Source organism: Oryzias latipes, chromosome 15, assembly GCF_002234675.1.
Source record: "Oryzias latipes chromosome 15, ASM223467v1".
Classification (NCBI taxonomy): Eukaryota; Metazoa; Chordata; class Actinopteri; order Beloniformes; family Adrianichthyidae; genus Oryzias; species Oryzias latipes.
Genome location: NC_019873.2, coordinates 21813263 through 21838291, shown reverse-complemented (window position 1 = coordinate 21838291; position 25029 = coordinate 21813263). Strand labels below are relative to the sequence as shown.

The 25029-nt window shown below is 38.7% G+C and overlaps 2 protein-coding genes across 3 annotated transcripts; both read right to left on the bottom strand.

The window, feature by feature from the left end:
• Window positions 1-8676: 8676 nt before the first annotated feature.
• Window positions 8677-16068, bottom strand: LOC101156191 (choline O-acetyltransferase). 2 transcript variants are annotated; one of them, XM_011484435.3, is made up of 15 exons: window positions 15811-16068; window positions 15540-15635; window positions 15095-15286; window positions 14747-14865; window positions 13812-13865; window positions 13541-13721; window positions 13027-13204; window positions 12759-12928; window positions 12255-12355; window positions 12053-12181; window positions 11852-11974; window positions 11642-11783; window positions 11376-11447; window positions 11155-11292; window positions 8677-10785 (listed from the first exon to the last, which is right to left on the bottom strand). In XM_011484435.3, exons 2-15 carry the CDS (start codon window positions 15585-15587, stop codon window positions 10399-10401), a joined length of 2034 nt encoding a protein of 677 aa, XP_011482737.1. In that variant the 5' UTR covers window positions 15588-15635; window positions 15811-16068; the 3' UTR covers window positions 8677-10398. The 2 variants fall into 2 exon arrangements, with proteins under 2 accessions (XP_011482737.1, XP_020565221.1); XM_020709562.2 differs by having other exon boundaries at window positions 11376-11438.
• A 471-nt stretch (window positions 16069-16539) lies between these two features.
• LOC101157241 (probable vesicular acetylcholine transporter-A) lies at window positions 16540-19498 on the bottom strand. Its single transcript, XM_004077119.4, has one exon. The coding sequence runs from the start codon at window positions 18608-18610 to the stop codon at window positions 17048-17050; it is 1563 nt and encodes a 520-aa protein (XP_004077167.1). The 5' UTR covers window positions 18611-19498; the 3' UTR covers window positions 16540-17047.
• Between the last annotated feature and the right edge of the window lie 5531 nt (window positions 19499-25029).

Here is a 25029-nt window from a genome sequence, read left to right as displayed (position 1 = left end):
TTCCCAGAGATTATATATAGCTCAATGAAGTTGAAGTATGCCATAGATTCTGCCTCCATTCAGTGGAATCACTAGAGTTTGTCATCCACAACAGAAATTTTGACTGCAACATTCATTTTGAAAAAGCTTTTTGTTTCCCCGTGCCAGAGAAATAAAACTAAGCCTGAGCTCGATGGGCATTGTTTTCTATTGAGAGGGCTTTAGTTCATTCGAAAACCCCGCCAGCAATGTAGTAAATGCTCCCCCATTGGTGCTTAATGGTGACTTTCCACCCCTATAACGTTTCTCTCTCTTATTCATAAATCGTCATATTCTTCCATTTGCTACAACCGTGTGTCTCTTTTTTTCAATTTTAATTGACTTTTTTTCATTTGTTGAAAAAAATATTACTTATTTTCTTTTTAGCAATATTTAGGTCTAAAAGTCAGTAAATATGATCCGCTTTATGTTGGTTAAACATTATATAAGAGCAGGAAGAGAGTCAAAGAGAATGAGCTTCCCCCAAACTAGCCTGGAGGAGGAGATAGATCGGCAAATCGGTCAGGCAGCTAGCTTAGTCCTGTTGGAGGATTTTAGTATCCACTTTAGAGAGTGTAGTTTTTTATGCAACACAACACAGGCAGTTAGGCTGGATGGAGGTAATTAAAAAGGCAAATATGGCAGTAACCTATGAATGAATACTTTACAAGAAGTGTCAGCAGATATTTTATTACTTTGAATTTTTTTTAAATCTTTTTCTCGACTTTTTACTGAATAGTTTTTAGTTGATTTAGCCCAAAAATAATCTTTTGTGTAAATAGATCTGCTCTTTTTATGTCTTTACTCTTATGGCCTCTTCATTCCTTTTGTGGCTTTTGTGAAGAAATGTCGATGTAGCCAGAAGAAAATTTGCAATTGAAAAAGCTTTTAGTTTAACATTGAAGCTACAATCAGCTGGCCATAAGCTCCCTGCTCTGCTTAATTCTGATGCATCCACTAGTAGACTAATAGATCCATGAACGTCCTTGTTTTCCTCCTCTGAGCTGCTATCTGGCTCAAAACTATAAGGCTGGACAGCTCTATTCAACATTAGGCCTTATTTTGGTAATGCCTCATATCAAAACAGTCTATATCTTTGAGAAGTGCAGAGTTAATTCATACCAAGTATCTTCTGTCTTACACAATCCTAAAATGTGTCTTTTTATATCATAACAATATAATTCATCATTCATTCATCTTCTTGACCGTTAATTCCCTTTCGGGGTCACGGGGTTGCCGGAGCCTATCCCGGCCACTTGGGCGTAGGCAAGGGATACCCTGGACTGGTCGCCAGTCTGTCGCAGGGTAGAATGTCTTCAATCACACATCCATTCACTCTCACACTCACACTCACACCTATGGACAATTTAGAGTTGCCAATTAACCTATGAAGCATGTTTTTGGATGGTGGGAGGAAGCCGGAGATCCCGGAGAAAACCCACGCATGCACGGGGAGAACATGCAAACTCCACACAGAAAGGTCCCCCGTTGATGTAGTTTATCATGTCCCCCAGCCGGGACTTGAACCGGGGCCTTCTTGCTGTGAGGCAAGAGCGCTAACCACTGCGCCACCGTGCAGCCCCAACAATATAAATGGTCAATAAACTCAGGAAATCAGCCAACTTTGCAAAAGAAGATCTCATTCAAATTTTTGATTTTAAGGCCCTTTGTTATGAAACCATTGACAAAGTTGGGACAAAATGCCATTTTTACTCACCTGGGGTACAAAAGCAGATAACTTGTTTGGTTTAAACCCCACAGTCCTGCCTACCTAGTGAATAACAAGGAAGCCTCAAGTCTAGGCCTGCACTATGAAAATTTCAAATATATCGTTATCGCGATATTAAGCTGTGCAATACGCCTATTGCAAAAGATGGCAAGAAATGGTCATCTTAAATGTGCTAAAACAATCTTATGGGAGCTTGAAGTATTCAACGAATCAAATATATCAATTTAAGCAGAAGATGGGCGCCTTCACATTGTTGACCAATCAGATGGAGCTCTTTTATGTTGGATGTTCGCCTCCTACGTAGACGAGGGTCATTTGGAGTGTAATTTAAGTTATGTTGACTCTTATTTAAATCAAACTGTTGCAATGAAATGGAAATTATGTATTTAGTTGTTTTGCTGTTTGTTCATCCCTTGCAAGGTCACTGCAATATTGATCATTAATATTGCAAACCACGAATTTTAGTCATATTGTGCAGCCTTACTCAAATATAATTTTTATTCTCCTAATTGATATCATCTGTCTGTGAAAGCAAATACAGTTTTTATTTTCAATTTCATCGTTTATTTTCAATTTTTTGGACTTGTTTATTAGATCTTTAAACAAGTTGGACAAAAATTCCAAAAAGATTCCAGTGATGTCATAATATCTATGAACAAAAAAAGTTGATTACCAAGAAGAAACGTATGTAAATGTCTTTTGACATGCAATAGGTTAGAAAATAATGTGAACAAGAGTAGTAGCTGAAAGCCGCTGAATAAATTGACCTACTTTTTTGTGTGTTAAATGTACAGTACAGACCAAAAGTTTGGACACACCTTCCCATTCATTTGAATGAATTGCAATTCATGTGTCAATTAGACAGCACAATCATGTTTAGCAATACATGTCTTTGGTAGAATTCTTTTCTAATTATGTCTTGTTTTTTTTTGTTTTTTTTTGAGAACATGTAGATATCGATCAGTAAGCTGTCTATAAATGTGACTGAAGTGAAGAGTGTCTCAAAGACAAAGGATGAAGTAACAGGGTTTGTGTAGTCTGACAGACAGAAGACGTCAGCAGCTTCTCTGGGGAGCTGTGAAGCCCACATGGTGTTGTCATGGTATAGAGGGAACGAGTGACACGTGAATGAAACCAGCCCCTCTTTTGCTGTGGCTGTCTGCTCTGTCCCCTATCATTTCTCCATCAGCCCATCTTCACTGACAACAACCTACCCCCAGAGCTCACAGCGACATACATCACACTAACTAACCAGAGGCTACAAGGCTTTTTCTCCCGCATCACATTTACCACTGACAAGTCCCTCTCCCCTTTCGCTGTCCTCTTCGTCAGGGTGATTTACCCTGCTGAAAAAGATACCAGTGTCACCTGTCTATTTGTTTATTTTCTTTATTTCTTTTCATGATGAACTTATTGTTTTCCTGTATTTTTTCCCCCATCTTTCCATACCTTCATTTTCGTCATCCCCCATCACTCCACTTCCCTTCATAGTTTTTAAAGAATCGAGCATATTGGCATGTTACACTTGGGTGGATCTGCTTGCCTTTCTGCGATTTACGTAACGGCATGGACTAATGGATTCAGTCTTCGTGTTTGGGTGGGGATGCACGTGCTGCTCCGTGCACCTCTTACCATGACTAATGGGGCCCCCGGGCAGAGAAAGTGTGTTATAGGAATGCTGCTTTACAGTAACCCAGGAAGAAAAGGGAAAAAATTTCATCACATTTTTTTGCTTTCTCTGGATTTTGAAACATAAAGTTGTAGTAATTAAACTGTAGATTTTGTTAAGAATTTCTACAAGAAAAACTGTGTTGTCAAATTCAGAGTAATGTTTTCTTGCATCCCTTTTTTGACCAACTTGTACGTGTGAATTTGACAAGTCTATAAATGTCATTAAAGTGATTTTTTAAAATAATTTGAAGTCATTGTCTGATCAGATTTGGTTCTGAGGCTACATTCCCTCTTGGGAGTGAGAGGACTAGCAGAGCTTATTACCCCTCGGTCCGTGCTCCCATCAGTTCTCGTTGAGCTTCATAGTGCCTGAAAATCAGAAGCGAGGAGAAAACTATTCATGTTATGCTTTCATTTGCTGCAGTAAGTGGAGCCTCAGTGAATGGGTTTAGAAACCTCAAAAAAACAGTTCTTTTTCAAAGTTATTAATTCTTTTGGTCCAACCTCCTCTGATAAAATGTCAGCTCAAATATCATACTTGACTTAGCAAAATCTAGAAAACGTGTTAAAATAATTTCTTAATAAATATACTGGTGTATGTTCTGGCAATAACTTGTATTTCTTTATTTGTAATTTTGTTCAAAGTATGTTTGAACCAGCAGTACAACTGAACCAGCAGTTGTACTGTAGTTTCAGTGAAAATCAAATTTGTCCTCTGCTGTGTAAAATAAGTATTCCACATAACGTTTTTGCAAATTTACAAAAGAGCTTAGTGTCCGCAATTCACCTCTTAAAACTATTTGGCAATATGCGTACAAGTGGCCACTTCCAATGAAAAGTCTGTGAAAATGCGCATTTCAAGCTTGCATTCAAAACTCTCGCGTTCGTGCGTAGCTATGCACATTTTAAGAGCGTTTCCAGGCTCCACCTAATTAATGTGCAGCCACTGAACGCAGGTTGAAGGCTAAACCAGTGTTGACCAAAGAGAGACTCAGACGTTGTGGTGATGTATGGATGCCTTCCCTTTAGCGCCAACTCTTTGAAAACCGTTTGATCATGGAGGAGATATTTAGAATTGCATTTTGTGCCGGACGAAATTATACGACACCAAGTCTTTTATATATCAAAAATCGAACTGGGAAAGAAAAAGCCTGGAGCAAGATTTGCACTGTTTTTAAATGCACGTAGTGCAGGGTCATGAGCTGTCGCTACCTGACAGTAGTGGATGTCCACTATCTACAGTTGGAAGGGGCTTGGTGCAAAAGGTCAAAGCGGTGCAAATTGTGCCCCAAGCATTTCTTTTATAGCTCTTTTCTGATATATGAAAGACTTGGTGTCATAATTCCGGCTGGGCGCAAACCACAATTAATAATTTCTCCTCCATGATCAGTTTTCAAACAGTTGTCACTTCTGTGAATTAAAATAGACGCCATGCGTATGTCACAACTAAATCCCAGAGTCCCTGATTGGGCCAAGTTCAACCTGGCTTAACTTTCATTGTGCATTCAATGGCCACATATTTGTGAGCCCAAAAACAGTCGTAGAAACTTGAGAGTTTTGAACGCAGAAGTTTGAAATGCACATTTATGCGCGTTTACACAGACTTTTCCTTGGAAGTGGTCGCTTGAATGCGGTTGTAGAGGGTGATGTGAACGTACTGTAGCGTCACTACTGCCTTGTGGGATGGAAGAAATGGTGAGTATGAGGCTGAAAAAAACAGGGACCTCAGTATTTTGAACTTGGGACACACGAGTTGGAATACTTGGTTTAATGTACCACCACTTTCATTTTGTAATGAAATGTCTTTTCCACCCAAACACAGTTCTTGCAAATGAGCAGAGACAATCCAGATCAGATTCTTGTTGGTCCAAATGTACAATTTACATTATGAATTAATTGGTCTTCAATCATTTTTCGGGTTAATGCAGTCTGTCGTGAGGCAGTTTCACAGTGCAACACAGCTAACATCCAGCTGTATCTTCATACATCATCTACGCTGGTCATGAGCCCTTAACTCGTAGCTTAAATGACATTTGCCCATTTATCTAGAGCTAAAAAGCTACTTAATTACGGTAAGTGTTCAGCAGTAGTTTATGTCTCTGAGGGTCAGCGCTTGTGTGAGATCATTCAAGGAAGGAACCACACTGGGCTGCATCAGCATAAGCTTACTGGATTCATCCATAAATGGGCTATTGATCAAACTATTAGTGGGTGCCAGAGTGAGATACAGTGCACAAATGCATTAAGTTTATTGGCAGATATGAGAGAAGAAATGTTCCAGGCAGAACAAGGACAACCAAAACATTTGAATATGTGCAGTCAAGAACATTTCTGGCTAGTTGTGGTCATCTGTTCCATATCTGCTGTCCCATTCTCTAACGTCAGATTCTGTTGCCTTTCTAGAAAATAGATAAAGTCAATTTTTATTGCAACATATTTTTTCTTTGTTATGTAACACTTGCTTTTATATATAAGTCTTTGTATTTAAGATTTTATCTGTATAAGCTCCTTTTGCTGTATCAATGACAACTGCAAAGCCTCAAAGTTGAAAAATATTTTTCTTATTACTTAGAGAAAACTAAAAACAATGCTTCACTATATTGGACAAACTGTTCTGAAAGTTGAGATTCAACGCTTAAAATCAAATTGATTCCGGTTTTTATACGTAAAAGAATAAAGAGCTGATATTTAGAGATAAAGTTTTAGGATCTGAACTATTTTGGCTCTTCCTTGTGTAAACACAGCTCTATTTCAGTCTCTCACAGTTCCCCACCAGACCTAACTGATCCCCTGTTGCACATAAATGCAATGCTTTGCTAAGCATGAGAAAATTACTTCCCGAGCAAATTAGTGATGGGGCCAAAAGGGAATAAGGTCGACTGAGCACGAAGTGTTTTATTTATTTGTTTGTTGAAGAAATTTCTTGCTGTCCCAGTGCTTATGAGGCTCTCTGTAAGGAGCCAACAAATTAGCGTGAAATAAAGATAACAATTCTGGAAAGAAAAACTTTTTTCTCTGGAGTTATGTGGGGTTTTTGTTTTGGCAGTAATGACAGGATGACAGGATCAATCTGGTGTTTCTCACTCCAAAGCATTTTTCCCTTTTTTGCATATATTGTTTTTGATTAACAGTTTATTACTTTTAGTCCAATATCTCTGCTGAAACACCTGGAACTTTTAAATTAAAATGCTCAGCTCTTTCAGATTTCTGCTCATTATTTTCGGCATGCTTGCATTTAGAAAGATTCTTTAAAGTTCTGTAATAATTCAGCACATTTTTGGCAGCTTTTGTTATAAGTATAATCTTTTTTTTTTTTTTTTTTTTTTTTTTCCCCCAGTATAATCTGTTTTTAACTTATTATCCAACTTTTAGCATGTTGATCTCGTAACAACGTTTCAGCAACTTTTTAACTCATGAAGTGACTTGAATGTCAAAAGTAACGTTTTTTAGCCATTTATATTTCTGTTGTTGCTCTTGAATACTTTGTCATCCACAATAAACACTTTAAGCCATCAGCATCCACAATTAGAAATGCTATTTTGTTGCTTTAATATTATTTTTGCTTTATTATTATCATTATTGCTATTATTGTTATTATATCATTATTTTATTTTGCATTTTCTTCATTAGATGTATTAATTGTGCTGCAAAAGGGTTTGATTGAATTTGATTGCTTGCTTCAAGTATGTGGGGCAGGTCCCAGCAGCTGCTCCATTGATGGAGAGCAAAGTCATCCACTTAAATGAGTTGATGAGGTTCATGGACGCTGAATGACTCTGAGGGGAATTACTCCTAATGTGCATTGCAAGATGACTTGACTGGTCACTCAAGCTCCTGCTATAGAAGGAAGCTGAGGCTTGAGTTTATCGGGAATACTTTCATATATGCTTAATGAAAAAATTTAGGATCCTGCAAAAAAGCTGTTAGCTTGATGGTGTGCATAAAACTTACATAATGACTGACAATCAAAAGAAAATAGCTTGAAATCCATTTCAACACACCAGTAATTTTAGTGTCTGCATTTACTTTGGCTTTCGTGCTGTTGTGGTGGATTTTGTATTTATGGTCACACTTGGCTTCACTGGAAGACATGAGCCAGCTGGCATAGAGACGTACAACTATGCTTTATATTTAGGATATAAGGCTCTTCTGTGGACCCTCAGATGCACAAAAACAGCAATGATGCTTTGAAAACCACAGTCGTTGACGCCTTTAAACCCCCTGGCATTACGAGAATTGATATTGATAGCTCTGTGCTTAGAGAAGCCCCAAAGGACTTTGCACTGTACCGTTTACAGCAGGGAGGTTTAACCACAATAAAACAAACACAATCTTACACATTGTGTGACCAAAAAGTTTCATGTATAATATGGACATTAATTAACACAATAACACAGTTTAATGTGTTCTGGCATTTTCCCCCAAAAGGATACATTTTGAATGACATTTATTTGCAAAAATATATAGTAAAATGTTACATATAGCATGTTAGTCTGTGTCGTCTGCCGTTTCATTAAGAAGCAAAGAGGAAGTGTCTTTAAATTCTTTATGTGATTGACTAGCTTTCATTAGGATTACAAAATAACCTGCTGAATAACTGAAAAACTAAACAAAACTAAAGGTTTTTAGGTCAAGCAAAAAGGAAAAACAAACTTTTTCATATAAAATCTTAATTGATTTGTGTCTAAGTCATTTGTTGGAAGCTTTTAGAGTTTGGAACTACTTGACGACATCTGACATGTATTTGAAAATTCTGAAAAGAAAAAAACAACATGACATCTATTATGAAAGCTTTTACACAAGAAGGATGTAGCCACATGATGTGTTTGTCTGAAACATAAGAACACATAATTGTGACAGCTTTTTTATCTGTTGATGTGAAAAGCAGGGAGCTCCGGTTTCTTAATCCACTAAAAAACATGAACCAAAGTTTTCACTGTTTCTCACTGCAACTGTTTTAAATTGCAGGATTGAAGCTTTTCTGCCAAGAAGATGAACATTTAGTTCAAGCTTTTTATTTGATTTGATTAGACTAATACCAGAAGCAGTCAAACTGGACAAGTTTGGAATTTTTTAGCATTTTTCTATTGTAAAAAAAAATTCAAATTTTTTTTTGGTTTACTCATTTATCAGATGTATATTTTCCTCAAAGTGGTAAAAAAATCCCTGTTTTCTGAAGAACAAATCTGTTCAGTTTGAAAGTTACTGCTCAGTTGTCGAAGCGCCAACATTGATTTGTTAACAGAAATAGAAATCACTAAAGCATCTGCAGTCGTTTATTGGCTGTTTAAAAAACAACAACAAGTGGAATATTTTTAATTCAGGAAAGCACTTTCCACAGCAGGATTCAGCTTCCTAGATCAAAATGTTCTTTTGCATCTTCACCCTAAAACATGGGACCACTTTGAGGTTTACCTGCTGGAGGACATCATGATGACTTAACTCTGTCTGAGTCATAGATGAGCTAATTCACTGACCTCCAGGAGCTTCATGTTTTATGTGCATTTGAAGGCAGTGTCCTTGCTGACTTTGAGCTTCCGCGTCATCATCTGGCATGATCCTGCAGGAAAGTCCAGTCTTTCACTTGCAAATTATCACCCATGTATTTGCAGGAATTCTTTGAAGTCGTCGCTTGAGGGAAAATTAGTATTTGTACCTAAAACATTTCAACAAACACTGACTCTCATATAATAATTTATGTACAAGAAGAAAAAGAAGTAACATTTATCATCAATATCAAAATTAAACTTTATTATATGTGTGAAATAAAGCAGCAAGAGAATGACAGAGACAAACTGCAAACCATTTAAACTGAACATGTGGAGGTTTTGAGCAAAGGAAACCTCAAAAACTGACAATAAAGGAGCAGTTTAAATAGAAAAAGACTTACTGAGCAAATAACTAAAACGAAATACATTATGAGTCTGCACCAAAAGTGTTAATTCATGTGTCCTTTAGTCAACTCAACTACAGCAATGTGTCTGTAGACTGGCATCTTCAGATCAAAATAAATGCATTTCTTGATTTCTTTTTTGGGATTCTGTAAATATCTATTGATTTATTATTGAGCAGGACATTTTTTAATTAGTTCCACTTTTTTATTTTGACAACTCGTCTGCACACATAAGACTCCATCAAATGCTGTTTTCGTGCTTGATAACACTTATTTTCTCTTTGCCTGCATTTCAAGCTTTTTTTTAGACAACAAAACACACAACATGTTACATAAAAAATAAAAAAAAGTTGAGCAACCATTTCATAATCGGTTGCTATCTTTTATTTTTTTTGCTTAAAATTTCATTTATATATTTTTAACAATTTCATATTTAGTACACAATCTCTTTTGATTTTTAGATCAAATATACATATTCCCTCCAGTGTTACATCTTGCTGCATTGACTTAATCATTGTTAGATAATATGCAGTCAACCACAACCGAATTTCATATAGATTAATGCAAACACATCCACATTGTACATCCTAAAAAGTTTAATACGACACAAAATAAACATCTATGAAGACAGTTTTAAAGATATTTTTAAAGGAATTTTAGGATTCAGGAATACATTAATCATTTTTGGAAAGATAGTAGGACAACTTTCCAAATAGAAGCTTTATAGTCCTCAGAAAACCATTAAGTAGCAGCATGCAAATTGCACATTCATACCACATATTTATACTGTCTCTGGTTTATAAATAAACTTTTTTCTTTGGCTCATCATCATAAAATAATTCTCAATAGCTTTAATCTTATTGTTGACAGGGGTTTTATCCTCTGTTGCACTGGATTTTTTTGTGACAGACACATATTTATCTTAAAGAAAAATAAAAGCCATTTGTTGTTTAAAATAGTTAGATTATTATACTATAGTACACCTCCAAAACATTAAAAGTCACAGTCTGTATTTACTTTTGAGGAATACTGAAGCACAAAAGCACTCATTTGAACACAAGCCACCAACAGCACGACTGAAAGCTTCTTATTTCTTTTCGTTATTTTTCTTTACCTTTGCTGAACTCTGGCTTTGGATTTGTACATTTGTCTGGGCCGGACTCTTCCCCTTGGTTGGGTCCGATTCCCTTTGCAGTGTCTTCTCCAGCTGGCTTGCCTGTGAGTGAGGCTCCAGTGTCGGACCTTTCCTTCGCTCAGCTGTATTTGGGTCAGTGCTGCATTCATTGCACAGATCCATCATATCCTGCAGTCCCTGCAGCAAGTGCTTCACAAATTCTGCTGAGCATGTCTCCGGGCTCTCATGGAAGCTGGACACTGAAAAGATGATGTGGTCTGACTGGGGGTTGTAGCAGACACCGTATCCATTTTGGACAACAGGTCCATAGCAGCAAAACATCTCCACGGTGGTGGGGACCTGAGGTAAGAGTGTGCATCAGAAACAGTTCAAGCACTTAAATCCTTTTGTCACAGCTGAAAGAAAAATAAAGCTGTGTGCATACAATTTAGTCTGTTTCTATTGTTTAACATTTTAAAGAGACAGAAGAACCAGATGAATTATGACTGAAGTGTTGAACACAGCCTATTTTATACCTAAATTCATAAATGTGAAAATATTATTTCAAGTACTTCATTTAAACTTGCATTTCAAAGAAGATTACTAAAATTTAAATGCACCTATTCTGACATGTTGTATTATTATTTATGTAAATAGAATACCACAAACATTACTTTATTGAATTGATCAGTTCATGTTTCTAGGTAGTGTGGAGTGTGTCAACACTACCTGACTTGTTGAGAGAAGAAAGTGGTTACTGATGAGGTAAGCTGCATCTTTGAAGATTTCTGGCTTCTCCATCTTCATTTCTTGTGCAATCTCTCGAAGACCTAGCAGATGATTGTCTATTGCCATCCCTGATATTGCCTGCAAAAACGCAATTTTGCCATTTTTATACTTTACGATAACAAAACTTTCAGATTGGAAATGCTGAAACAGGTGACAGTTACCAGAACAGTATAATTTGTCTGTGCAGTTATAGCCTCTCGCAGCATCCTCATCTTCTCTATGTTCTGCAAAAGCTGTAGATGGACAGTCGGGTTTGAATAGTTCAATTATTTCATTTACAGTAAGCTTAGTAATTAATGGTTGACTTCATCACCACAAACTGAAGATTAATTTAGCGTTCTGTCTCAGCATCGTCCAGATTGATTCTTTAACTGGAGTCATTTAACAATGACAAGACAAGTGCTGCATCAACACTAAAGCATCTTACGCTTGAGTTGAGTTTCCCATCAGTCATTGCTCTGATGAAAGCCAAAGCCTCAGGTGTGGCTGAGCGGATGTTGTCGACTCTGCCCTTCTGAAAACGGCGAGTAGATGCGCTCTCGTAGGTCGACACCATCCTGCCATGACACCTGGGAGAAGCTTTTAAGCATGGGTTTGTGCCTTATTCCCATAATAAAACGTTTTTCCCTTTTCTCACCGGTAGTACGCCAACTGCAAGGCAACCTGGATGAAGGCATCTGGGCTCATCTTCTGTTTCTTGATGAACTCTTTCCCATAGTCACAGAATTTATGGACATTCATGTCCAGATTCTTCACCAGCCTGATCAAAACAACAAACTTTGACAGAAGCTCTTTAGCTATGTGTGTGTGTGTGGACTGATTTTAAGTGGACACAGACCTCTGGAGTTTGTCAGCAGAAGAGCTGATGCGTTTCTGGATCTCTGGAGAACATTTCCAGTGAAGCTTGCGTGGAGCAGGGAGCTTACTCACGCTCGCAGCCCTGACCAGCTTTGACGGGCTCCCAATCCTGGGGGGAATACCAAATCTGCAATCGACATCTAAAACGTGTCAACAAACAGGCCGTGTCCGATGTGCCTTACATGTATTTGAGGAGGTACTCAGTACACTGCACAAGGACGATCCCTTCAAAAGGCGAGTGTTCACACACGACTCCACAGCAGCCATCTTCTCCTACAACAAACTGACAGTGACCTGAACTTTTAAGTTAGGTTTTATTCCAATAGTGCTGTGTATTATGGATAGTTTTTTTTTGTTATTATGAAGGATGAAAGCCTAAAAAAGCAGAATTTTTTAGTATGAAAGCAAAAAAAACCTTTTTGATTCTGTTTTTGAATGACTCCTACTTTGATTTAAAAAAATTTTTTTTTGCCTCAGACTAATAGGAATATGCTTAACTGTGTAATTTTATCCATAAATTAAGAAAAAGCGGCAGAAAGGCATGAATTTTTTTTCTAAACTGTTAAATTTAACAAATGAATCCTTACTTTCCTTCCAATAATCACCACCGTTTCAAACTCAATACTCGCTTTAAAATATGTGGAAAATATGGAGGACATCATCTTTACTTGCTGTGCTCCACAAACCTGCATGGGTTTGTCGTACCAGCGGTTGCCCCCATTTTTGGCTGCTCCTCCTCCGTGGAGCATCAGCATGGCGCGTGTGGTGTCACTCAGCTCAGGACCACTGGCCTCATCAAGACAGACCAGACACATGCTGCGCTCTATCATGTCGAGGGAGTCCCTGTTAATTGATTCTATAGGAGGAGAATTAGAAGCGCTGATGTGGATGCTGCCTTTAGAAGAAAACACTAGCTTTTGTGTGTGTGTGTGTGTGTGTGTGTGAAACATGTACCTCTCATGAGAATGCTGCGAGCTTCTGCCCACTCGGTCCTTCCGTCTGAAGTCAGGAGACCCACCGGTGGGAGACGGTCTTCTCCGCTTTCAGCCATCTTCTTGATTTTCTCCAGCTGAATCAGCAGGTCTCTTTCATTGAGTCGACAAAAGTTGATCACCACGTTCAGAACAAAGAACTGCAAAAGTTCCGGTAAGACACATTTTAGTCCACTTGTTCCTCTCTAACCAGAACCCTAAATGGCTTGAACTTCCTAAATGGGGTGAACTCACATTTTAACCTGAAACTTTTCCAAGCACCTTAAATTCTTAAATTCCTAGAAGAACATCAAGTTGAATGAGTCCCAAAAAAAAACAAATGTCCTTATGGAGAATGAAGCTCAGTCATACTGGAAAGGCTAAAAAAAAAAAAACTTAGATTGTTATAATTTGAAGTGTTTTTTTCAGTTGCACCTCTCCACATTTGAGTTTTATCCACGTAGCATGGGGAGTTGGTGTTTTTACACAAGTCTGACCTGGTTCTTACAAGCCACAATCATGTGTTCAGGATCTGGCATCATGCTGCTCTCCAGCGCCACCAGTGTGTCTTTCTCCAATCCCGGTAGGCGATGGGATGTGAACAGGCGGTGGTACTGCTCCATGCACAAAGGGGTTCCAGCCAGCTGTCCCCGGGCACAATCCACAGGCAAGTCATGGCTGCACTCAAACACAACTTGGTCATCAAAGTAAAAACCATACGCATGACTGAATTGTAAGTTTTAAAGTCAGTGTTATGTGGAAACTTACGCATCCAGAAGAGCTTTGTACTCCAAAACTCCTGAGATTAAGTGAGCAGCAAACCTACAACGATTTGTTTGTGTTTTTAAATGAAAAACAAATTAAACACACAAAATTTACTGAGGCCAAAACAACTTCAGTGAAAAGCTTTTAGATGAGAAACATCCAATCCTCACTTAAAATGGATTTGAAAAATGTCAAGATAAGGATAAAAATCAGATAAAGCATGCTCTGTCTTCCTCGTCTAATTTTTGATAGGAATGATGTGGCCCTATAATTTAATATTTCAGTGTTAAACACAGTAATATTTTACTTAAACATCCACTCCGATCATCTTTTGATCTATTTTAAAAGCATCCCCAGTGGTGTTTTATTGATGATTATGTAGTTTTTAGCCAAAATCAGAAACCTGTGTTGTTTTCTTGGACATACTTTCTGCAGAGCAGCAGTAGTTCATTAGAAATGTACTGTAACTCTGAGTTTTGGGTGGGACCTTTAGTGCGAGGCAGTCCCATCGCCCCTTTCTGCTTCTGAGAGCTATGAGCTCTCCCACTAACTTACAGCCCCTCACAAACCCATCCTAACATTGGCTTGCAACAAAGATGGCCAGCTTAGAACTATCCAGCGGTACAGTTTTTGGCCAGATGCCAGCTCAGACGAGGAAAATACAGACTTACATGCAACTAGTTGTCTGCAAGTGGATGCATCAGAATAGAGTAGGGAGCTTGGGATATGCCCAGCATATTATCTACATCGCTCTTTTTCAAACTGCATTTCCTGATTGACTGGAACTTAAATAAATACTCAAAAATACAATTTTAGGCTTCAGTTGTATATGATCTCCATCTTCAAAAAAGTGCCACTAAAAGAAAACATGATTTTCATTAGAGGGGGTCTCTAAGCACTCAGTCATGAATAGTTTATGTTGTTCATTGCGACCTTACTTTAAGGAGTCAATGGGGGCCCTGAAGTTCTGCTGTGGGAAGACCATCACAGGACTGGAGTTGACGGGCAGAGCGACTCTGTTGTTTAGGTACATGTCATTCAGCCAATAGTCAAACACCTGCAGAATGAAATAGGGATTAAATATTTTAAATCTGAGGTGCATGTTCAAACAGTTAATACACCTTTCGGACAGAATACATAAAAAAGGAAGATGAAGGTTTATCAATCTGATGTATTCACATGATTGGTTTTGAAACATTCTGGAAAGAAAACACGCCTGGAATCTGAGTTGTAATTTCACACAACCGTTTTTTTCTGCTTGTTAATGATAGAAAAAATGGATTCACCCAGTTTGCTGTCTTCTCCCTCTTCTCCACGAGTTTGCTCTGCAGAAGCTCCCCCACCCCTCCAGGGGCTTCAAACTGCTTCACTATCTTCTGAGTCTTGTTGAATTGCTCTTCCGTGAGCAGGTGCTTCACACACCTGAGGTACATGTCCAGTGTGTCTTTCAGATCAGGCAGGGGTAGTTTTGGAAGACCCTGATGACATGGGCAGAAAAAAAGTCTGGGTTTTTGAGCGTGTTGCAGCAGATACATCTGTTACTTTTTAGCAAAATATCCAAAATGTTTGTTTTTTCTGTCCCTATAAACAATCAAAAAAGTCTTAGCAACACACAATTAAATCAAATTTAGTTTTTTTTTCTAAAATACAATTATTTTTAAACGATTCATAGCTACAAACTCTTATTTTAAAAATGATTTTAAAAAAACAAGAGGATAGAAAAATAGTTACATTTTCTTCAGCTGCATCTTTGGAAGAATCTTGGTCCTGAACTGGCATGTTGAGATGTAGATGGTTGGCTAATATGTTTATGACTAGAATCAGAGCCTACAAGCAAAATATTGTGCTTTAATGATGCTATAACAAAACAAGTCTAACTTAGAATGATCAGATTTACGCCATCATTTAAACAAAACACTAAAAGAATAAAACATGGATTGTGTTGGCAGTCAAGCTCCATCACATAAAGTAGAAGATACAATAAAAGGAGTTTTTTACTCACCACATAGAAGCATCCTTTCTCTGCTTGGGGTTCAAAAAAGAGCTTCAGTTTGGTCCATCTTAATATTTCTTAAACTGTCAACACATCCATCCCTTTATGGTTTCAAGCATCTTTCAGTCTCCTGCAAGGCACGCGCACAACTCCCTCAGCTGGCTCAAGAGAGATGCTGAGAAGGTACCACAGCCTCCTGGCGGCGGGGCTCCTCCCAAAAGTCCTGCTATTCGCCGACAATTTTATTTGACACCAAACAACCTCAGCCCACTTTCTCCAGACGCCATCTGAGACTCAGACTGAGGCTGCGAGGCGGAACAAGAGGCGTTTTACTGACGTATTTCTTGGGTTTTGCAGGGTTCCAGCATGTTTTTTCTGTCAAGTAACAGAGGTGTTACTTCCAGATGTGCTGGTTTTCTATATGTATAGGCATAGATACGTGTAAACATCTGCATTACTTTGAAAGATCTTATTTAGGCCATAATTATAATTGCATTTTTACTCCAACTGATGTTTTTTTTTAAAGAAAAAAGTAAATTTTATTACCTTAACAGCACATTTTTTATCAATACAAACAACAACATAGATCAACAAAGCTTTATGTTCCATTATTATATTTATTTTTATGAACACACAGAGTATAAATAATATTTTATTATACGAAATTATGTTGTTATTCAGATTGATATTTTTCCTCCTTTAAGTGGAACATTTAAATGATTAGAACTCAAATCAGGACGTTATTTCACATTAAGTATTTAATTATGCTTATGAATATACATGTCTATACAGATGCAGATCATTTGCATTGCATTCAAGATACACATTCAAAAAGTAAAAATAAATGAATCACCAAGGCGCACAATCCACATTTTTTTCTTCCCAAAACAGTTTTTACACACGATTTTTGCATATTTTAAGTCTGCAGAAAATAAATATTTCACATTGCAGAACGCATCCATTACGGACGCTCTTTACTCCAAAGTACATTTATACATCGCTCCCTGCATTATTCAATTTACTAAACAGTGACACAGTTTTATGCGCATGATGAAGACGCGCTTCTTACCTGCAAAAGCCTCAGCCGCTCGATTTGACAGAAACCCACTGGGATTGTCACAACAAGCGGCTTGTAAGTAATACTACACAGTCCTAATCGTGTTATACAGTTGATTGACTCAGACAATGATACACACATCTACATGGGCACTTTATTTTTTATTTTTTACACCTGGTTAAAGGTATTTTACGCGTACTCTCCCCCTGAGGATTCCTCCTCGGAGTAGGAGCGCTGAACAAAAGTCTCAATGCCGTTCTCGTCCAGCGTTGTGCACAAGCCCTTTCTTTTTTTCTCCCTCTGCTCCATCTTAATCGTATCATACAGCCCCGTGGGGCCATCCTCCAGGAGCATGTTCCTCTCGGAGAAGGAAGGCTTCATCTGGGACACGTTCTTCAGCAGGAGGAGCGCCGGCGCGTAAAGCACGTTGGCAAGCCCCATGCCCAAGTTGAGCTGAACAAACCCGAGGTTGTGCACTATCTGTCCCGCAACCACGGGCCCCAGGGCGTAGGCCACGCAGTAAGATATGTCAGCAATGGCGTAAACGCTACCATAGACGGACACATGCCTTACATCCACGAGGAAGCCCAGCGTTGGGAGGAGCGCCGTGTCCACTAAGGCGATGCCAAAGCAGACGCCGCACAGCGGGATCATGAGCTGGCCGAAGTTTTTACACGCTGGGACTGTGCAGGAGCTGGCCCCTATAAAGACCATGCCCATTGCCCCATAGAACCACTGGAGATGGGGGTGTTTGGCAGCCAACTTCACAGTGAGATACACACCTAAAACATGAGGGAAAAACGCGGGGAACCACGTCATGCCAATCTCCCACTCGGTTGCCTGCATCGTGTCCTCCATCCAGTTGGCAATCGTGGGCTCAAGGAAGGCGAGAGGGATGTTACAGATGATGAGAGCCCCGGCCACCACAGCTATGTACGGATCGATCATCAGTTTGTAAATGGGGGTACCCACCGGCATGTTTCCCCGCTCTTGATTGGAGAAAGGCTTGAGCACAGTCAGGCACAGCACCCCGTCAATGAGGCAGATGCAGGCCAGAATCAGAAAGGGCACTCGCTTCCCCGCGAATTCATAGAGGACCCCTCCATAGGGGGGCGCCACAAGGCTCCCAAAGGAGATGAACGCCAGCGCGATGCCCAGCGCTTTGCTCCTCTCCGTTTCCTCCGTGTACCTGTCCGCGATCAGGGCGATCCCTGAGGTGTCCGCGAACGCAGAGCCCAGGCCCTGGATGCTGCGGGCCAGGAACAGGGTCGCGTAGTTTTCAGCGAAGGCGAATGTCAGTGTGGAAAGAAACATGACATTGAGGCCAATGAAGAGTGGAATGTCATACCCTACCCTATCTATAAAGGTGCCACTTATCGGGTTGACCAGGAGCTGCACGATGGCCTTGGAGGCGAACAGGACTCCTATTTGCAGGTCGAAGTTCCCTGTGGGGGCTTTTGGGGTGCTGCTGTTGGTGGAGTTGCTGTGCCGCACAATTGCATGTTGGGCATTATCTGCTGCTTTCTGCAGCCCCTCAAGATAATCTGGTATGATTGGCACAATAACCATGTAGAGCATATTGTCTAACAAAAGTGCTACACAGACTATGACCAAAATTATTCGTTTCTGCCTTTCTGGATCCTGAATGACGTTGCCCAGTATTTTAGTTCTTTCACCCATCTGGGACAGTTTGGAGGCAGCAGTCTGAGCCACATTAGGACTTTGTTCTTCTCTATTCCCGTCAGGCTCCATGGAACTTTCCTTTTCTTTTCCGAACGTGCAGACTTCTGAAAAGCGACTTTAGTCCACCAGTTTGGTTGCAGGATTATGCACTCATCTGCTTCTCTTGCACTTATTTTCTCATCCAACGCCAGGACCTCTAATTGTCTAAATAACTTTCCGCTGTTTTACCTCTTCTTCTTCTTTTTCCCATGCGCTCTCCGTCACCGCATGCGCTTTTCCACTCCGGTGACTTGGACTTGTTTCACCCCTGTCCTCCTGGGTTGCTTCATTGTATCCCGTCACTGAGGTGACGTGCTAGTCCCGGGCAGCGCTCTGACAGGGTGGGAGTCGCCCACAGATAACAGTGCAGCGGCTACACCAGCGCGCGCTCCCCGCTTAGGTCCGACTGCTGCGCTCTTGGCTGCCTGACGCACCCGGCTGTCTCCAGTCACCTGTAACACCTCAAGCTAAGTCATCAGTTCACATCAGCACGGCAATTTTTTTGTATAGATCGTGGGAGGAATACACAGTGCAGTTTGTGGACTCCCATAGGTATCCCCCTTCCCCCTCCCACCTTCACCGGTGGCTGTGACGCACAGTTCCGCTGCTCTCCAGCAGATCTTTTATGCTAATTAAACACAGAATCCCGAGTGCACACTGCTGTCCAGTCATCTGTGTCAAACCAAAGCAAAAAATATTCTTGAGGTTTTTCCCACATCCAGCCAACTCAAACTGTTTTATAACTTTTTGTAATTTTAATAATTTCCACAGTTTTCAACTTAAATACAACTCCCAAAAATGTAAATATATTTTGACTTAATTTGTTGAGGATAAATATATGTCCTGCAATAGGCAGGGAGGCGGGCGCTTTTTCTGTTTGTTTGCTTCAGCACCACACTCCTGTGGACAGTTCCAAAGAGCCTGGGGTTCTAATAAAACAGAGATTTATCAAAAATCTTGAACTATTTCCCAGATAAGATTAGCCACAAAATATTGAACAGTTGTTATGTGAATAGATAAAATAAATACAATAACAAACATCTGCCCTGATCATTCTGCTCTGTTTTAATGCCTTTAATAAAAAGAGCAAAAATGAGGAAAGACAGCCTTACGTCCATCCATTCACACATCCATCTTTATGTCAGTTTGTCCTGTCCAGTGAATGCTGGTCTTTAAAAGTAGCACACCGCCATCTACAGGTGAAACCAAGCTAAAGCAGCTCCAGTCACATTCCAGTGCAGATTTTTGCCTTAAAATAAAAAAAATAAAAAAATAAAAATAAAATAAAACAACAGTTTGTGTGTTGCGTGTTTGTTAAATTATCAATAAACCAGATGTTTTGTTAACCACATATTGAAATTACACGTTTAAAATAGAAGTATTTGTTGTGTAACTATTTAATTTCACTTCCAGTCTTTATTTTTTAATCATTTTCTGGTTTGAGAGGCCTCTGACTAATTTCAGAAGACAGTGCAGCACTGACCTCTAGTGGAAAGAAACTGTACTGGTAAATAAATAAATGCTCACCTGAGAAGTGAAAAGGGGATTATGTTCTTATCGTTTACTTTTGTGTATTTGGTAATGGTTACAATCCTCCAACACAGTAAGATCATCTTTGTAATCCATAAAATTTTATGGTTTACTTCAATGGCCTACTATGAAAACCCCATATTTAATTTAAAATATCTGAGTTAACATTAGTTTTTTTCACACTTAATCCTTTCTGGTAAAAAAAAAAAAGATTCATGTTAATCAAATGTCTTTATTTTACCAGAAGTTGCTCTTCACACACTTTGCTCAGTAACAAGTTAAACATGTGGCTGCACCGGCGTGTAGTGGTCTGTGCTCCTGCCTCACAGCAAGGCTTAAATCCCTCCTGGGACCTTACTGAGCAGAGTTTGGATGTTCTCCCCATTAATGTTTGTGTTTTCTCTGGGCACTCTGGCTTCCTCCCACAATCAAAAAACAGGCTTCATAGGTTAATTGAAGATTCAAAATTGCCCCATTTGTGAATGTGAGTGTGGGATTTTGTGGCCCTGACTGACTGGCAACATGTATGTATCCCAGGATCTATCCCACCCTCACCTATCAGTAGGTGGGACTTCTTAAACTTCTTTATTTTTAGGATTCACCTAGTTCCTTAGTTCAACGCAACCTTCCTTTTTAGTTGTTTGCATCTTTTACAAAGTCTTTACTTTCAAAGACACTAAAGAAACTTTAAATAATGGCCAAATCAAGTCTAAGTGAAATTTTAACTTACGTTACAGGATTCAAGTAATTTTCAACTGAAAGCTGTCATTACAATTTGAGAAATTTGCATGCTCATATTGATATCCTGTTAAGCCTTTAAGTTTTATTCTTTCATTTTAGAATTTGCCTGAAAAGTTTGTTATATAGGAAAGAACTCGTACTAAATTAATCAACAACACACTTGTAAATGCAGCAGTTTTTTTTGAAAGTTTTCAAAAGACTATGAGTAATTAGAATGTTCATTTTTGGAGTTTCTATAGTTTAAAGCTTTTGTTTGACTAAATATTTCAGGAAAATGAAAGACGTTTTCCATCATGATATTCCTGTACAATGTAGTGTAATGTGGTCAAAATGTCAAATATGAAACAGTTCTGTACACACTGGAACACTGGAACACCGGAACGGATTTTCGTGTTTTGGGCCAAATCTGACAAATTAATTTAGCTGTTTTAGTCAAATCTTTATGTAAGTTAAACCGGGCTAATAAATCCTGGGAGTCTAACCAAAAGAGGGCACAAAATGTTTCTGATTTATTTTTAGACAAAATGTTACATCACGTAAGTAAGAGATCAGCTTTTATAATCACATTTATTTCCCTCTGTGAACATACTTGTGCTGGAGAGCTCAGCCAGAAATGGAGAATGGAGGCCTACACCCACTTCTGGTTGAATGAAGAGACTTGTAAACACTATCCGTAAACTTTCCTCCACCCATTCGTGTTTTCCCATAAACACAGAAATATGAGAGGGAGACAAAAACAGCTAGTCCAAGTAGATTTTCGGAGCAAGTCTTCCACTTGAGGTTAATCAACCTTTTAGGGCAGGATACACTCAGTCCCTTGTAACCATGTAAAGGTCAACTTTTTTCAAAATTACATTTTTGCATTTAGTCGTAAATCTGTTTTTATTTGGTTTGAAATGAGCTTCAGAGATTTCAGCCAGCCGTGTAAACGTGCAAAATAATTACGGTAGATTTCTAGCAGCTAAACAAAATCCCAACTTTTCTACGCCTTATGCAGGTGATGTAAAAATAGAATGGATCAATGATATCCATGATTATATTTCAGGGTGTAAAGGTAACACGGTTTAGGAAGTTGTCCTCCAGCTCAGTCAGACACTCTTAAAATCAAGTTAAGTCAATTGTTAGGCAACTGAAGTTCACATGGTCCACATTACCACAGGAGTATCTGTGTGAACTGTGTGCAGGGATAACTGTAGGCTATAATGTGAGCTTGATGCGCACCTGAAGAAACATTCACCTTTTAAGGTGAGCCCTATTTTTCAAATGCATACCAAGCTAGCAAACAAGATTTAAAACCCAGAAATACCTTTCAGTTTCTGCATCACAAACCCAACTTTTAAATATTTAGGAATAAAGATTGATAGCTCACTCGACAGCTGACTGGATTGAAAACAGCATCAATAATTTATGGAATCGGTTTGTTGTATAGGAGATAGCAATAGCAGATATGCGATTGTGATAAAACACTTGTAAAAAGTAAAAAATAATTAAAAATGTATTGGTGACTGCTGAAAGATAATACGTATTTTTCATTTAAGTGTTGGTATAACATGTGTCATCTGAACAGTGATGCTCACTCTGTTCTGGTTCCAGTGGGCGAGCTTCAACGACTCCATACAGCAATTTGTAAAGAGGCCTGACGGCAGCCCCACTTTAATCCAGATTACACTCAAACTCTAATCCTTTAAAAAACACAGTTTCTTCTAAATATGTTTTCCCTTAATGAGGAACATGTCAGGTAAATGTTAGTGTGTTTTAGCTGATCACAGGTACAGGGCATCACGCACTGCTTTTTGAAGTAAAACAAACTTGCTGGAATAGCGGGTTTCCAGCAGTCATTGAATTGATTGGAAGAGCAGCTGTGCTCAGCATTAGCACTGATTGTCTTGTGGCTGCTGAGCAAGAGAGAGCAAATGTGTTTGTGTGGTATGTGTGTGCGGTCTTAATGTTGTCCAGGGTTACATAATCAGCCTCACAGTATACAGCAGACTGACGTTTCTTGACGTTTGTTGTGTCTAGTTGTTCAATGAGCGGCTGAACGTTAAAAACAGAATTGTTAGGAGAGTGTGACGGGAAAAGATGAGTAATCCTTACAAAATTTTTTGAAGGTTAGAAATGCCATTGAAACTGCACAATTATGTGAAAAAAACAGAAAAAGTAGGAAGAAAAAGTCTGAAAATATCATATTTAACAGGTTGAAAATGTTCCTTTGTTTGCTTTACCATCTTTGTTCCTCAAAAATGTAATGTTTTTATTCGTTTTCATTTTTCATGTGAAACAAATTCGGGTGTTTAGTGGTGCATCTTTGCTGCACAGCAAAAAGTCCCCGGTTCAAATCCTAGCTGTGTCCTTTCTGTGTGGAGCTTGGATGGTCTCCTCTTAAACAGGCACCTCATCTCAGTCCAAAAACAGGCTTCTTAGTTTGATAGATGTCTCTGTTTAGTCTTGTGATATCCTAACAAACTGTCCAGGGTGTACCTTGCCTTTTTCTGGCAGTAAGTAGGTCCCAGCAACCTCATGACCACAGGACTAAGCATGCTTTTTGCCGTTTTGTTTTTACTGCAAAACAGAATCAGATTTTGTATTTTCAGTTTTCCAAATCATCATCACTTTTTCTGAAGAAAAGCTACATCAGAGACCAAAATGCTGCACTTCTTTATGCTTGGATTGTGTTGAATTAACTTCTGCGGAAATGTATGTTTTTTTAACAACTTGCCAGAAAAAATATTTTTTCATTGATCATTGAAGTACTCAATCTTGCCAGTTTTTCTCGAACATTTCCCACTTGCTTTGATTCCCTCCTGACGCCATTTGTGCTCATATTGCTGTGTAATCCGTTTGAAAAACCCATATGAGACTTCATTGGTTGGCAACAGATAATCCTCAGAGAACTCTAAATACCTGAATATGTTTGATTGTAAGACAGGAAAAGCGGATGAAAAGAAAAAGCTAACCTTGCTTTCCTGCCAGAAATTTGGATTCAAAACGTCATAATCCAGCAGTTATGTGATGTCAAATCTTAAGCTCGTGTGCTTTAAATAATTAATCTGCAAACGTCATCTATGACAACATACTAATATATTATCCTGAATTTTGTCTGATATTTTGTGTAATATTTAGTCATAAACATTTCAAAGTAATGACTTGCTCTTGGGCTTTGAATTAGGAAAATAAACAGACAATTTTAATAATTTTTGTTTTGAAAGTGTTAAAAAAAGGTAAATTGCATGATTGGTAATGTTATGTTTTCTTGATTCTTGTAGAACTTGAAGTAGGACTGTGGCTACAAATTTTACTTTTCATTTCCATGCATTTTTCCTTTCTTTCAGTACTTGTTCATCGTTTTGTTTTGTTGTTCGTTTTGGCACACTGGGCGTGAAATGTCTCAAAATCCCCAATGGTAGTTAATCATAGTTTGCAGCCTTTCAGGAAGTGAGGTCAAAGTGACTTTCCCACCATCTGACATCTCCATGTGCTCCTCAGTGTCCTGGGACTCTTTTTGTTTTGATTACAAGAAAAAAGCCATTGAGGCTTCATGTATATAGCAAAACTGTTGAAGGAGTTAAACTGAAAGCTGAATCTGCAAAAGTGTTTTCCCATGAACTGTAATCAATGGGAAAATTGCTGATGCATCAGGGCGGTGGTTTTCCCAAAGCACATGTAAAAATTATGCAAGGCCCCACTCTACTGACAAGCTGTCATCAATTAATCTGCTTATATGGTTCAACACGGGGGTTCCACTGGATGTCACACTGGGCTCACTCTATTGTATTTGCTCAAACATGCATTACAATGCACTTTAGAATAAAAAGTAGAATAGGTAAAACATGGAATTTTACTGCCTGTAAAGCTGCAGAATGTTTTCTGCTTGATGTTTGACACTTTAAAACACGTTTGAAAAAAAATTATCATACATTATGCTCACCTGAATCCTGAAGGAAAAAACTTGTAATAATAAAGGATAAACAGGTAAAAAAAAATCTTTTATAAGCTGGTGGCCATGACTTTTTTTTTCTTTTTGTTTTTCTTTCTGATGTTTTCATCAGTACAAGCATCAATCATTCATATCATTCATTATTAATTTTTCAAGTTACTTCTTCAGATTATACATTTTCCTGATTATAAGTTTCTTTAAAATAACCATTCAAAACACATAAATTAATTAATAATTGATACTT

Coding starts and splice junctions, on each gene's coding strand:
- LOC101156191 (XM_011484435.3), bottom strand. CDS start 15,587: ATGCCAGTTCAGGACCAAGATTCTTCCAAAGATGCAGCTGAAGAAAAT. Junction 14,866..15,094: donor GGGAGAAGACAGCAAACTGG/GTGAATCCATTT, acceptor TTCATTCTGCAG/GTGTTTGACTATTGGCTGAA. Junction 11,975..12,052: donor TCTGCTGACAAACTCCAGAG/GTCTGTGTCCAC, acceptor TGTTTTGATCAG/GCTGGTGAAGAATCTGGACA.
- LOC101157241 (XM_004077119.4), bottom strand. CDS start 18,610: ATGGAGCCTGACGGGAATAGAGAAGAACAAAGTCCTAATGTGGCTCAG.